Source organism: Pelobates fuscus, chromosome 3, assembly GCF_036172605.1.
Source record: "Pelobates fuscus isolate aPelFus1 chromosome 3, aPelFus1.pri, whole genome shotgun sequence".
Taxonomy (NCBI): Eukaryota; Metazoa; Chordata; class Amphibia; order Anura; family Pelobatidae; genus Pelobates; species Pelobates fuscus.
This window is the reverse complement of record NC_086319.1, coordinates 211,845,328-211,861,778: the sequence shown is the minus strand read 5'-3', so window position 1 is coordinate 211,861,778 and position 16,451 is coordinate 211,845,328. Positions and strand designations below refer to the sequence as shown.

The window sequence follows — 16,451 nt, the reverse complement described above, 5'->3', positions numbered from 1 at the left end:
GGGATCGAAGATGATCACAGACTTTATGAGCACACTTAAAATCCTTATTTTAGGCAATACACCCATTCAAAAGGAGGTTTATGGAACATGTCCATTCTGTGACCTCCTTCAAAGACACCCCAGTGGTGAGACATGTGAGGGCATACCACAGAGATTCCCCTAGGGGGTTGAAGTTCTCGGGTATAGAAAGAGTCAGTCTTGGTAGGATGGGAGGGGATCTTGATTTAGCCCTCAAAAAAAGAGAGTGCTCTTGGATTTACAAATTGGACACTCTGGCACCCAAGGGTTTTATGTTTTCCCCCTATATTGGCAGCCGAATATGTTACAAAAATATGATCTTTGGGAAAGATTATTATTCATTTATTCTCTTGTGTTTTGAAAATATTGTTTAATTATAAATATTTTTGCAGAGGGACTACTAACAATCTGAGAGCCGTATTCAATCACTTCACCAGGGGACCCCTTTTGGATCTTATAATCCCCTACTCTTTTGACAATAGTAGGAAGTATTCTGAACCAGGTTAACATATAATTTGGGATATAATTTACCGATAACAATGTATAATATAGTTTAGATACAAATATGTCTATGAAACATGGTGATATAATCTCTATTTATGGGCCTTTAATATAAAAATTTGATTTAACTTGGGTTAGTGTATTGCTCAAGTTAGGTTTTACAACATGGTCTCTGAAATATACATACCTGTACGGTAATATAGTCAAACATAAAGCTAACTATATTCTGAAATGTTTTAATGGTGATCCACTCCTTATGTTACCAGCTACAAATGTAGGGGATCTATCTACCCTCTACTCCTCATAATGATCAGGGATAGAGGTCTAGATATATACACATCGGTGCTTATAAGCATTTACTTTACCTCTAGTTTCCCTTATTTACTATGAGGGGTCAACATATTCATTTGTTCCCCTTGTGTGTATGTATCAGCCAAGCAGGTCTCCTCCCACCCTCCTCCATGTATTCATGCAGTATGGAGATAGGTGGGATTCTTGACAAAGGGGCGGTATACTAAGGGTGGGGTCTAGGACACGAGTATGACGTTTTGGCAAACCCACTACACACTCCCCAGAGATGCAATTAGTCGTGGCCACCATGTGACCGGCTGCCTCGGTCTGATATAAGGAGACACAGTGAGTGGCTCCCTCGAATGCCCCGGTTGAAGGTGCTTTAGTAGCGCTGAAACGCATGTCGGTTTACTGTTATTTTTTTTATTTTATATCGTAGCATGCTTTTTCTGCACTACGGTTATTTATTTAGAATAGTTTGTATGGGGTAATACTTTAGACTCTAGACAAGAAGTTCTGTGGATGTAATTGAAGGGAACTTTGCTGGTGAATTGGAGGATTTAAGGGAGTATCCTTCAGTTACTTAGTCTGGGTGTTTGGCAGGATCTAGCCTTCTATTTTGCCTAATTTTTTTTAGTTAGCGACCATGAAGTCGTATTTCTACTTAGCTAGTTTATAGAAGGCTGTTGCCAATATATACTTTTTTTATGCCACTTAGAACCCATTCCTTGTAACATTTGCTAAAACAACAGTTTGTGTCGATACACTTTCATACTGGATAAGTTTGATGCATACAAATATCTCTTGATACCAAGTCAAGGTCAGGTAGACCAAGAAAGAGTTCAGCCACAACTGCAAGAAGAATTGTTCGGGATACAAAGAAAAACTCACAGGTAACCTCAGTAGAAATACAGGCTGCTCTGGAAAAAGACAGTGTGGTTGTTTCAAGGAGCAAAATACGATGATCCTTGAACACAAATGAGCTGCGTGGTCAAGTAGCCAGAAAGAAGCCTTTACTGTGTCAATGTCACAAAAAACCCTGTTTACAATATGCCAGACAACACCTTGACACACCTCACAGCTTCTGGCACACTATAATTTGGAGTAACAAGACCAAAATAGAGCTTTATGGTCACAACCATAAGTGCTATGTTTGGAGAGGGATCAACAAGGCCTATAGTGAAAAGAATACCATTCCCAGCATGATGTAAACTCTAAAGGCATGGGGAATCTTGTGAAAATTGATGGCAAGAGGAATGCAGCATTTTATTAGAAAATACTGACAGACAATTTATATTCTTCTGCACGAAGGCTGCCCTTGGACTTTCCAGCATGACAATGACCCTAAGCACAAGGCCAAGTTGAGCCTCCAGTGGTTACAGCAGAAAAAGGTGACGGTTCTGCAGTGGCCATCACAATCTCTAGACCTTAATATCATAAAGCCACTCTGGGGAGATCTCAAACGTGCAGTTCATACAAGATGACCAAAGATTTTACAAAGACTTTAAATACTTATTCCACTCATTGTCATGCAAGTCAATTTATAACTTTTTTGACATGCGTTTTTATGGATTTTTTTTGTTATTCTGTCTCTCACTGTTAAAATATACCTACAATTAAAGTTATAGACTGATAATTTCTTTGTCAGTTGGCAAATGTTCAAAATCAGCAGTATATCAAATAATTTTTCCCTCACTGTAAGATAATATTAACCCCTTAAGGACCAAACTTCTGGAATAAAAGGGAATCATGACATGTCACACGTCATATGTCCTTAAGGGGTTAAACATCAATGTTGCACAAATACCAATACAAATGTTTTTTTTATCTATACCATGTCTTTTTTAGAAATGATTACAATTATAATTACAATTATTCATATAGCATTAACATGTACAATAGTTATATAAGACAAATATTTAATTCTGTAAAAGGGTGAAGAGTGGAGCACTAGTGAATATAAGGTGACTTCATAAAACAGTGTGATCAAAATATGTATAGAAAATATACTTGTGAATAAGATGAATGCCTCCAATAAATGGCACAATACAAGTTCATATGAAAAAGATAAAGAAACACATAGTAGTGCAACTCTGTATATAAAACAAAATGCTTATCACTCAGCTGTCTACACAGCTCAATATCACATGTGCAAATCAAACATAGAATGCCACTTAACGTGCACAGACTTTATTCACATATTACTAGTGTTAGTGTTAATATTTGTTTGTGTGTGAAAAATGCAAAAAACTAATTTGAACGCCAATTTTGGCCAGTGTTTGTGACTAAGTGGCTACTAAAAAAGACTGGACATACCCTATTTGCAATACCTTGGGTTGTCTACTATTGCAAATGGTTTGCTATCATGGGGGTAATCTTCATTCCTGGGCTACCATACAGTCTCAAAGTATATAAAAACCACTGATAAAACTACACTGTTACTTAAAAAGTGCAATTTTTTTTCAGTTGTGCCTCTGAGTGGTGTTGTTGACCAACAAGGTAAAGGTTCTGTATTTTTGAAGATCTATTGGTGCACACAACAGGCAGACACTGCGGTTCAAAAAGGTATACCAGCTTAACTTTGGTATACCAGCTTACTTGATACTTGACACTGGATATTAAGAGCACTCAAGGGTAGAACCTTGGCATTCTAAGCTCAACACCCTTTAAAAGGTGCAGAGGTGAGTTACACAATTAATAAAAGGTATGGAACATTTTAGCTATGAAGAAACATTAATACATTTACATCTGTTTAATTTAGAAAAAAACATGCCTCAGAGTGGATATGATAGCATTATACAAATATATTCTGAGCCAATACAAACCATTGTCTGGTACTCTATTCATAAACATGACTATGCATAATACACAAGGTCACCCATTTAGACAGGAAGAAAGAAGCTTTAGTCTAAGGCAAAGGTTGAGTTTGTACAGATGTTTAAACAAGAACTGGACGAATACTTGCAAAAACATAATATTCAGGGATATAATTTGTTTGGTGTTACAGCTTCTATCAGGTGACCTTATAGTTACATAGCTACCTCATACTTCCTCACCGCATCTCTCCCACCTCCTTTTGAGATACTGTGTCAGTGTACGTCAGGTCCTCCTGTGTAAGTCAGCTCAGCTAACCTTCCTCAGCAATACAGCGATTGTGGTTTTCTTAGGTGATGGGAAGGACAGTGCAGTGTCTATGATCTGGCTCCGGCTTGTACAGGCGTCTAGACAGCTGCTGCTGAAGGTAGCTGTGGAACGTCCATTGCTTATAAGTTCCATAGGTGTGCACATGCCAGATCTGCTTCTTAAAGGGGAAGAGGGTTGGACATGCAATGGGAGAGTGCCAGCGATGTGGGGATTATGTGGGGGGAAGGGCATATCGATTTTTCCTCAGTCTACCATGCTCAGTTGTACTGTGCTCTTATAGTTGTATACTTCTGTGTATATTCATAATGCCTTACTGTTTTCCTCCTTGTTTTTGACCCTTTATCCGTATTTTACTTAAGAACCTGTGCTGCCTGAACTGACCTATTGCTATTTCTGACAGTGCCTTCATCATATTCCTATCTGTACTTTGCCTTGGTTACTTTCAACTATCAGTTACTGCTTATTGGGCTCCTTATGCTAAACCTTACAGCTTTCTATGCTCTATGAGATTCACTAGATGCAATTTTTCATAGAAAAGCACTAGATTAGTGGATCATTTCTATTGGCCATCTTGCGGTGTGTGTCTTCAGTAGTTCTTTATGAGAAGCATCTGAAGCATTTATTAAACATCTTTGTATAACTTTTAATAATAGCATTATAAAATGCGTCGTTTATGCATACTGTATTGACTGGTAAGACCAATGGTATCACCACTGCCATAGAACTGGTTAGAACCCAGATTTGAATGCAAGTCAGACCACCTCACCTGTAAGTGTCCTTAGACATGACACCGATTGATATATATCCACCTACCTCAAATCCTTATAGATTGTACGATCATTATTAAGATCATTTGAGCAAAGCTTTCTTTATCTCTAAATATGTATCATGTATATGAAGTGCCAGTGGCAGCTGGTGAAGTTTAGAGATGGTGATGATTTTTTTTTAAAACAAAAACTGGGGGAAGGTGAGTGCCATCCCTCCTCTTTCTGTGGACCAGCCTGTTCTGGTTGACTATATACATGCTAATAATAACAACAACAGTATGTTATAAACCAGAGCTGAATAAACAATTCAATCATAGTAAGTCAAAGAAGGGAATAAATATATTTACAGTGAAGCAACCTAAAGGAAAACAAAACTAATTTTATAAATAGACACATAGACTTATACTGTGCTTATCTCTCTCTTCTACTTAAGTAGCAGCAATGGACATTTTATGATATTAATAAGTCAAATAACCATAAAATGCACAAAGAGCAGTACATATAACATCACTCCTTGTCCACCAATCAGCTGAAACTTCAACTAACTGAATGCAATATTCCAACATAATATCCCCTTTGTGTCTTAAATAAAACAATACATTTACATCATGATTTAATGATTTAGTGACATTTTCTAAAAAAGATAAGGTGGTTCATATTGTGCACGTTTAAAGATCTTTCACTATCAGGAAAGAAACGTGTTCAATAGGCTTAAAATAAAGTTCAGGGAAGGTAAACTCATTAGACCAATCTGCAGACCTCATTCATCCTTCCAAACAGAATCTTTGGAGGCTACAGCCCTATGAGAAGTGAGTGTCCTATAAATATTAACAAAAAATCCAATGCATGTATATCCAAAACCCTTTTTTTTTTCAGGATACAAGATATAACATAGTGACAATTATAATGTAATTGAAAAAGCCCATCACATGCGAAATGCGTTTGAAACAAATTTGCTACTCATAGACAAGGAAGGGATATAAGTATATTTTGAAAGGAAATATCCCTGATACTGTCAAGACTCTGCACTAAGGACAACACAACAGATTTGGGCAGAGAACAGTGGCCATTATAAACAGGAAAGTGAATGTCCTATCATCGTGAATTTTGTATTTTTTTATAAAAAAAAAGATCCTTAATTTGAATCCTACTAAATTATTTATTTATTGCACATCAGGAAAGTTTTATATTCTCAGAATGTTGAAATTGCACAAAACTCTCTAGAGTAAATACATCAAACAGGAGGTATAGGCAATGATATGGAGAACACTTTTGTTGTTGGATCATCTGCTACCTGTGAAAATATAAAATCAAATAGGGGTTTAGGCACTCAAGGTAACAGCCAAAAAGCAGCTTTATTGGAGCAAAAACAGCAATGTTTCGACCCAGCTGGTCTTTGAAAAACTACCAATTTATTGCAATAGTGATCAATAAATACAGTGCATAATTAACACGGAGGTGTTAAAATTAAGTGAAATAACATCCAAAAATAATTAAAAATCAATAAAGTGTCTAATAAAGTGTCTCATGAGTGGCTGTAGTTTATAATTTATATTGTAATCTATATTCCTATTAGACACTTTATTGATTTTAATTATCATGTGAATCATTATAATAATACTTTGTTTAGAATTTGGCAAAGACAAAAATCACAAGTTACTATTAAACAGACACCTCATTTAGCTCATTGCCAGAGGATTTGAGAGGAACAACTCCCAATTATAACAAGTATTATATGTAATAATGAACTATTCAGGAATGTTATCTGCTTTAATACATGGTACAATTTGTGACTAAACTCATTTGTTTTTTTGTAATTTTTTTTGTGTTTTATCAATCTACTATCACAATCAAATTACATTCTATGACCCTTTTAAGTACTTTCTTACTCAGTATTGAATTTTTAAGATCATGTTACTCTATTCTTATGTTTTATCACATGTCTTTTTATCAAATCACCCTTGTACAGCTCTATGGAATTTGTTGGCGCTTTATAAATTATAATTCTAAAATAAAAAAACAAAAGATGAAACTAAAACTATTATTTGAAAAGTGTGATGTAGTTCTTCAGATGTGCCTCAGGGTGGTGCTGTTGACCAACAAGGTAGACATTCTGTATTTCTGAAAATCTAGTGGTGCTTACAATAGTAAGACATTGCAGTTCAAGAAGCCGATTAACATACATCCATTTTCTCTTGAAATTTACCAACATAACTTGGATATTAAGGAGGATACATATATCAGCTTCAAAGACTGGGATTATTCAATATAAAATACTGAGGACAATGACATGGCAAGTAGTATTTTTCTTAGCCTTCCTTTGTGGAATTGCTTGTGGTCAGATTCAGTATTCCATTTTAGAAGAAATGAAGCAAGGCTCTATAGTAGGGAATGTTGCAAAAGATCTGGGCTTAGATACAGCAAATCTAGAAATCAGAAAATTACAAATAGCATCTCAGAATAAAAAACATTATTTTAATATCAGTAAAGAAAATGGGAATTTATATGTTATAGACAGGATGGATAGAGAAGCAATATGTGAAATGGAAGATATTTGCTTACTGAATCTTGAGGTTTTGGCTGAAAATCCTGTAAATGTTTTTCATGTTAAAATAGAAATACAAGATATAAATGATAATTCCCCGGTATTTTCTAAGCACATGTACAATATTGCAATGAGTGAATCAGTTTCACCAGGAACTCATTTTGTTCTGGAAAATGCACAGGATGCAGATTTAGGGAGTAATTCTATACAGAGCTACAGTCTTAGTTCCAATCAACATTTCAAATTGGGAGAACAAATTACTACAGAAGGAATTAAATATCCTGAACTTGTGTTAGAAAAGGCTCTAGATAGAGAAAAACAGAGCTCCTATAATTTAATTTTAACTGCTTCTGATGGAGGTGAACTCATAAAAACTGGAACCACCTTAATCAAAGTTTTAGTGCAGGATGTGAATGATAACTTTCCTGTATTCAGTCAGGATACATATAGAATCAGTTTGTATGAAGATGCACCAGAAGGTTTTCTAGTTCTCCATCTTAATGCCACTGACAAAGATGAAAATTCTAATGCACAAATAACCTACTCATTTAGTCGTATCCCAGAAAAGGCTTTGGATACTTTTAGTATTGATACTATGACTGGTGAAATAAAAATTATAGGAGCACTGGATTTTGAAGTGACCCGCAATTACCACATAACAGTTGAAGCCAAAGATGGTGGTGGTTTAGTGACTCGCTGTACTATATTGATAGAAGTAATAGATGTCAATGACAATGCGCCTGAAATACTGATAAAATCATTGTTTTCACCAATTCCCGAGGACTCCTTACCTGGAACATTAGTTGCACTCATAAATGTTAATGATCAGGATTCAGGGAACAATGGTGAAGTAACATGCCACATATCAGAAACACTGCCATTTGAATTAATATTATCTTCTAATAATTACTATAAACTTATAACTACAAGACTTATGGACCGAGAGACGACTCCTATGTATAATGTCACAATTATGGCTGAGGATGAAGGATCTCCACCACTATCAACTAAAAAATATATAAAACTGCTTCTATCAGACATAAATGATAACCCACCAAGATTCCAAAAGCCAAGTTATATAATATATATTCCAGAAAATAATACACCTGGATCCTCTATATGCCATGTCCAGGCTTCAGATTTTGATGATGGTGAAAATGCTCAAGTACAATATTCACTTCTTAATATGAATATTGATAACATTCCAATTTCCTCTTATGTTTCTATAAATTTAGAAAGTGGTGTTGTTTACTCACAAAGAACATTTGATTTTGAACAACTGCGAGAATTTCAGTTCCAGGTAATGGCCAAAGACAGAGGGTCCCCACCTTGCAGCAGTAATGTCACAGTGAGGATATGTATCATTGATAAGAATGATAATGCTCCGAAGATTCTCTATCCCACACAAGACAGCGAAGGGGCAACCGTATTTGAATTTATTCCCCATTCATCTGAGAAAGGTTATCTGGTAACTAAAGTTATTGCTGTAGATGCGGATTCTGGACACAATGCATGGCTGTCTTATCATTTATTAGAGGTTTCTGATTCATCTTTGTTAATCATTGGTCAACACACAGGAGAAATTAGGACAGGGCGAGACTTGCAAGAAATAGACTCTTTAAGACAAAAGGTTGTGATTATGGTGAATGATAATGGATTCCCCTGTTTATCTGCAACAGTAACGCTAAACCTGGTCATAGCAGAAAATTTCCAACATGTTCCTCTAGAGATAACCAAGCAACCCAGAGAATCAGATAATTCTTCAAATGTAACCTTCTATCTTGTGATATCCATTGCTCTTATTTCTTTTTTATTCATCGTGACAGTGATGGTTACAGTCATTGCAAAATACAAAAAATCAAATACTCCCTCAGCTTTCGGAGCTTTAACTAGGCCGTGGTATCCTCAGCTTTCCCTGAAATATCCATCTCAGTTCAGTGATGGTTCATTACCATTTCCATGCTCATATGATGTTTGTGTGACTCTGGACTCAAGACAGAATGAAATTGCTTATTTGAGGCCTATCCAGAATGTCCCAACAGAAAATCTAATTGATACTGAAGATTCTGTGTCTGAAAACTATTCAGCTCAAGCCAATGTTTCAGAAAATAGCCTTAACAAGGTAAAGTGTTTGGAATTACTTTTTTGCTTTCAAAAGAATAATGTTACTTTTCTGTTGGTATTTTATCTCTCCTCTCTCAATAATTATGTATATTACACTATCAAAAAAATATAACAAATATAAAAAAGTTGCATGTGGACTTAAATAAAACACGTGCCACAACAATTTTCAAAAATATCTTATCTGTAAAAGTCATAACTTAAATATGTCCTCATTATCAGTGTTTCCTTAAATTACTGAAATATGATATAGAGTTGGATCTTATTATTATTATTATTATTATTATTATGTTATTATTTATATAGCGCCATCAAATTCGGCAGTGCTTTACAATGGGTGGACGAACAGACATGTAGTTGTAACCAGACAAGTTGGACATACAGGAACAGAGGGGTTGAGGGCGCTGCTCAATGAGCTTACATTCTAGAGGGAGTGGGGTAAAATGACACAAAAAGGTAAGGATAGTATTAGACTAATGACAGAAGATGAATCAGTCAGGAGCTATTAACAGTTTAATTGATACGCTTTTATGAAGAAGTGGGTTTTTAACGATTTTTTGAAGGAGTGGAGACTGGGTGAGCATCTAACGGAGGAGGTAAGTGAGTTCCACAGGAATGGTGCAGCCCTCGAGAAATCTTGAAGGTGAGCATCAGAGGTGGGAGTACGGACAGAAGATAGACATAAGTCTTCAGCAGATCGTAACGGCCTAGATGGGACATACTTGTGTATAAGGGAGGATAGATAGGTGGGAGCAGCATTATGTAGCGATTTGAAAGCAAGCAAAAATTGAGCTCTATATTTTATAGGAAGCCAATGTAGCGACTGACAGAAGGGTAAGGCATGGGAGGGGCGGGCGGACAGGAAGATGAGCCTCACTGCCGCATTCATTATGGACTGTAACGGCATCTTAATCCTTCTTTGATGATAGAAACAATCAAATAAAGAATTTATTAAATTTTTATATTTATAAATATGTCAGATAAGGAGAAGAAGAATTGGTTATAGTCTAAATCATAACGTGATCATGTAATGTAAAAAGGTATTTATGCATGCTTAAAATAGGTTTAGGATTATCCTCGATATAAGAACAAATCAATAGCCAAGTTTAATTTTATTCTTCATCATTACTGTATATCAGTATACAAAATCTTGAATCAAAAGGGTTGCCTCATAAAAGTTTAGCTTTTTTAACCTTATTGACATCACCTTACAACCTTTTTAACTTAAAAGGAAACAAGAATAAGTAATTCCGATAATTTTTATCTGCAGTTTGAATTTTATCAATTATTGTTTGCAAACAAACATAAGATGTTTTAAATCAGTTTATCTGTAGAAATTATTATAAAGCTGGCACAAAGTAAAGCATTACAATGTGACATCACATACAGGATAGAGTAAGCTACTCCCATTTTTCTTTTAATTAAAATGCATTAAATGCCCACAAAAAAGAATGCATATGAAATATTCCAAATGTTATAGGTGCAAATATCAAAATATAATGGTTGGAATTACACGTGCATCAAAAAACAACCAAAATCACCTTTAACAAATAGCCTCTATTTTTTAAGCTTGGAGTCCATACCAGATTCCTTTTGGGTGGAGCACCTTGTCCTGCCCCACCAGCTTTAGATGCCCCTTTGGAGGTGACCATAGGAAAGTATAAATTTGAGGAGGTTTTGGATAGAATTGCCACTTTGATTATAATTTTTAGTTGGTATAGAGCAGATATATGATATGCATTGTTTGTATATACATTAAAGCACTGTCACTTTAATTGTTTAGTTTTGACACTTCTGTACTTTTGTACTGTGTTTTTTTATCATTTTAATTTTGCATTATATATCTTCACAATGCTCTTACAACAGATTATTTAAATACACTTAAGCAAATTTAGCAAAAGCACTATTTAATGTATCTCCAAAACTGGAATTAGTGTAGGACCCATCAATACTGGGGTACTGTGAAGTAGTGGTGGGCTTAACACAATATGGTCATATTGTCGAACCGTACCCCATATTTGTTTGCTGAGGTAGGTGATATTAAGTAACCTTTTAAAATGTAAAACTGTATTTTATGTGTCAGCTGTTCCTTAATATGTACACTGCAAAAATTGGCCAGGAATAGGTTAAAGACCATGACAAAGTGTAAAGGTGTTGCCTAGGTCTCCAAATTCCATATATCTAATTTTGATGGAGCATCTGTGAGATGTGCTGGAACAACAAATGTAATCTATGGAGGCTCCACCTCGCAACTTGAAGGACTTAAAGGATCTACTGGTAATGTCTTGGTGCTTGATAGATAACACAGTACATGTTCAGAGGTCTTGTGGAGTCCATGCTTTAGTGCTTCAGAGCTGTTTTGTCAGCACGAGGGGAATTTAAACAATATTAGTGGTTTGAGAGAGATCAGTGTATAGTCTTCCTATACTGTCTACACCCTGTGAGCATATAGCTATCAGCTTTTTATATATATGCTGTTTTCCTCTATCTTAGTTCAGATTCAATATTGTGGGAACCCCACCATGCCACCATCCTACAGCCAAAACTTGTGTGGATGATTAGGTTTTGGGATGGGAAACCATTGATAGGTCTAGATACTTTAGGGCACACCCACCACATTTGTATATATGTCCCTCTGAGTCCATAGCTCATCCAACAAGATCTGAGGGAGTCTTACTCATTCTGTAGAGCCTCATGGAGGTTTTATAACACCTAATCATAATCTTAACATTTATTCCTATAAATTCACACATGCTGGGGCTGTGCAAAGAGCCTTCCCTAGATCTTTCCATACTTCCCAATAACTGAGTTTCTCCAAAGTCATGTTCTCTTCTGGCCAACATAGTTAAGATCTTTCCAAGAAGGCAGGGCCTGACATCCAAGATGGCAAGATGTGTATTTTAGTAGCTCCTGAATAATTGAAAGTGTTAATTTCTGTTAAGCTAAATCATGAGACAAGTAGCCTTGTACATTGCAAGAACTTCACACATGTAGTTTTGCACTTGACCATGCCAGAACATCATATACATAGTTATAATCAACTTTGTTCCCTCCTATTCTAAGAAGTAGCCAACTAGTAATGCCCTCATAGATAAGTTTTCACCAATATTGTATGCAGAGGCTTGTTCATGACGTTAGTTAATAGTTGTTAATATTTGATTTCATGTTATTATGACACCTTTGCTCTGTTTAAAAAAAAATGTAACATTCTTTCCATTGGCTCCGTATGGTTGTATGGTATGATTGTATGGTTGTATGGTCTAATATGGTCTAATTGAATTTACACGAGTACTTGTGGTATGGCTCGCTCTGGGTAGAACTATATTTTATAAGTCTATAGCAGAGGTCTGGTCATCACCTAGGAGTATATTCCAACAATAATTAAGCAAAACCTTTAAAACTTGCTGTTTGAAACCTGATAGTCCTGCAACTTCCTAGCTCAAACTGCACTACTTCACCAAGTACTTACCTGTCCAACAGTGTGGCTTAGCAGCTTGCTGACCTGACAGTTGGGAGAAGTGCAGGTCTCTTAACTTGAGGAGGGCATCTTGTAATGGCATTGAAGCACAGCCTCTTACCCTGCCCCATTTTGGACAGGCTGGGGATACCGCGGTCCCCACTGGGAAAGCTACTTACTCTGCACTATATTGACTAACCTCCTGCTGTTCTGAGATCATGTGGCTGCTCTAAGATGAGATACACAATGAAGCTTCCACACAGTCAAGTGAGTCAGAAGGGCCACATATGGAAAAAAATCTTCAAGGCCAAATTTGACAAGCTTTGCCAGGCAATCCACAACATATTGATAGCAGATTTTGCATCTCAATTACCCTTCGTGAGCTACTGACACAAGCCAAGACTCCTGCTCACAGCTCTTTTTCTTCTGGGCTGGGGGCCCTATTGTACCTGCATCCAACCCATTGTTTACCTACACTAGAGGGCTCTCCGCAATCCAGAGTGTCTGTGGGACCACAATCCTGCCATCTGGTGACACGGGATCCTTGGACATAAGGGAACGGTTCCTACTACGAGGAGGTGGAGGCAGCATTCTGGATTATGTCCCACACACTTGCATGTGATTCAGCTAACCTTCAAGTGATGCAAAGGGATGTGAAGTCATGAGAAGTCATACCTAGCATAGAGACTGCATTTTTGCTGTGGCCAGCATGCGGTGTTGGATGACTTACAGATGACAATATAATATCTGTTAACTATTACTATCACCATTGCATTCTAAGTTTGGCAATCCTTTTGTGCCATAGCAAACCTGTTTGTACTAATTTGCACTGTAAAAATAAAGAATGTCAAAAACAAAAAACTTTCCAAAATGTACATACCTTATACCTATGGCATTATAGATTAGAGAAATAAGGCCCATACGAACGATTACAGCCTCAGAAAGGCTCTTAAAAATATGTGGGGCTTCAAAGAGCATATTTTACATCATACATCATATTTTCTTGTAAAATTACAGACTTGCAAATATCTAAATAAGTATAACTGGCCAAGGTAGTGGATCCTCTATAAGTAAAAAAAAAATAGACTAATGAAGAGTCCTACAGATACAGGTAAGTTTCAAGATATTCACAAAATTACCTGTATCTGGCGCCCACGCCGCTCCCTCCTCGGGCCCCGCTGGGAGAAAGCACTGCATGGCGGCATTACTGCAGTCTTCAGGCCGCGCGGCCACGTGGAGCATTTCCGGTGTTGACCTTGGCTTTGTATTGATCTTTTGATTTCTGGTATCCTGACTCGGCTTCATATTGACTCAGTGATTTCTGGTATCCTGACCCGGGTTCGTAATTGTCTTTGTGATTTTCTGGTATCCTGACTCGGCTTTGTCTTGACTCTGAGTATTTCTGTAATCCTGACCCTACTTTACCTTGACCTTGTTTCTTGATGTATTAATACATTAAAGGACCACTATAGGGTCAGGAACACAAACATGTATTCCTGACCCTATAATGTTTAACCCACCATTTAGGTAGCTTGTCCTTCCGTAGCCTCCCTATAAAAGTTTTAAACTCACCTTATTTCCAGCGCTTCGCGGGTCCACCTGCGCTGGCTCCGCCTCCCTTGTGACATCATGAAAATGGCCAGTTTTCCTATAGGGAAAGCATTGGATTGGCTAAAATTGGCATGCGGCGGGGCCAAAAGACGTTTCGGCCAATCATTGAATCAACGCATATTTATGAGGAAAATTCAGCGTCTCCATGCAGAGCGTGGGGACGCTGAACTTCAGGCCTGCTTTTTCAGCAGCTCTCACCCAGGAAGCACATCCAGTGGCCATCTAAGGAGTGGCCACTTGGAGGTGTCCCTAGAGGCAATATAAACACTGCCTTTTCTCTGAAAAGGCAGTGTTTGCATGAAAAAAGCCTGAAGGGAACTATTATACTCCAGCCATTCTAAGGCTTGGTAATACGTCTTTCGGATCCACCTTTTGTGTGTTTTCACTTTCCTGTGTGTTAAGGTAAGACACCAGTGACAGAGACCTGCTTCCTCAAATCCTTTGCCACCATCTCCTGGGGGAAACTCCCTGTTTAGCAATATGGGAGATGTGGGAGATAGAAATGTGGGTAAATTATATTTCACTGTGACCCTATTACATTAGATTATAGAATTGAGGGTTTCCTGTCAATCTGTCTTAGGGGGAGCTGTGTTCTGCCTTGCTGGCCATGTATAGAATTGTGGCAGGTCTGATACAATAGGCTGAACTCTAGATCTACCTAAACTTAAAGGGACACTATTGGCACCCAGACTATTTTAGCTCATTTAAGTGGTCTGGGGGCACTGTTATTTTAAGAAACTGCAATAATTACCTTTCAGAGTTAACTCAGAGTCTAAAAGACAGCCACTAGAGGGACTTCCAGTCTGTTATGTGACTTTGCATGGGGACATCCAGCATCATCCAAAACCTTATAAGAAAGCATTGTATGCTTTCCTATGGGAAAAATCTTAATGCGAGCGTGGACCTTGCCACGCATGTGCATTAGGTCTCCACCGCCAGCTGACGTAAGTAGGGAGGAGCAAAGGTGGACCCAAGCCAGCATCGAGGGACATCAGGGCAGGACCCAGGTAAGGGACAGAAGGTGTTTTTATCCCCTTCTGCACCATGGAGGGTAAGGGGGGCTGCAAAGGAAGGGGGAAGCTATAGTGCCAGGAAAACAATACATATGAAAATGTGTTGCACTCCCAACCCTCCAATATGCAAATGTTTTTATTTAACCCCTTAAGGACACATGATATGTGTGACATGTCATGATTCCCTTTTATTCCAGAAGTTTGGTCCTTAAGGGGTTAAAGGTTCAAATAATTTTCTGGGAATTTGATTAATTGAATTCATAGCTCCGTAATCTAAAACATGCACTTTCCTGTAACTGCATATATTTCTATTCCTTGAATTCCACTTTCAAAAGCATCTACTTCCATTGCTTACATGATTCTGGTTCCAAGAGACAAGTTATCTTTTAAATCAATACTTGTGCCTCTCACAAATGCACAATACATTCATTTATAATGCAACATGTGAGACTTGTGGGGATATTTATGGGATGATAATATTAAACAGTCGAGAATTGCCCACTATTTCAATTCTCTTAGATCTTAGAGATCGTTATCATGTAAGTGAAATGTATTCCATACAAATAAAATCACAATTTGTTATAAAAATAGATATAATTTATTATGACAAATAATATAATAATAATATTAGGCAGCATGCATGATATTAATCAGTGAATATTTAGTATAACATGAGTATGCAATACAATGGCAATGTTAAAACACGTTCCAATGGCTAACAGCATCAACTGTCAAGACTTTAGATTTATGGGGGTAATTCACAGACAGAAAGTTAAACGCCAGCGAAAAGCCATAAAACCTTGGTTAACAGTTTAGATCAACTGAGTAACCCTTTCAATACTGGCTAGATCCTCCTAGGCATATAATATCCTATTCTCATGTAATTTTCAATTAAAATAACATTCAAACCAGCTCATTAATCATTTCCTGGAACCATCCAATAAGAATAATCTACCAGATTCTATAAGCCAAATTTTAATTTG

At 37.0% G+C, this 16,451-nt stretch overlaps 1 protein-coding gene across 3 annotated transcripts in view; it reads left to right on the top strand.

Moving 5' to 3' along the window:
* Window positions 1–16,451, top strand: part of LOC134602740 (protocadherin gamma-A4-like) — a 487,733-nt gene that overhangs the window by 12,716 nt on the left and 458,566 nt on the right. The window contains exon 1 of one of the 3 annotated variants that reach the window (XM_063447966.1): window positions 6,956–9,388. The exons of the other annotated variants lie outside the window; for them this stretch is intronic. Coding sequence (XP_063304036.1) covers window positions 7,007–9,388 — 2,382 coding nt within the window. The 5' untranslated portion in view covers window positions 6,956–7,006. Of the gene's footprint in view, window positions 1–6,955; window positions 9,389–16,451 lie in introns of those variants that run through there. 3 annotated transcript variants of the gene reach the window in all.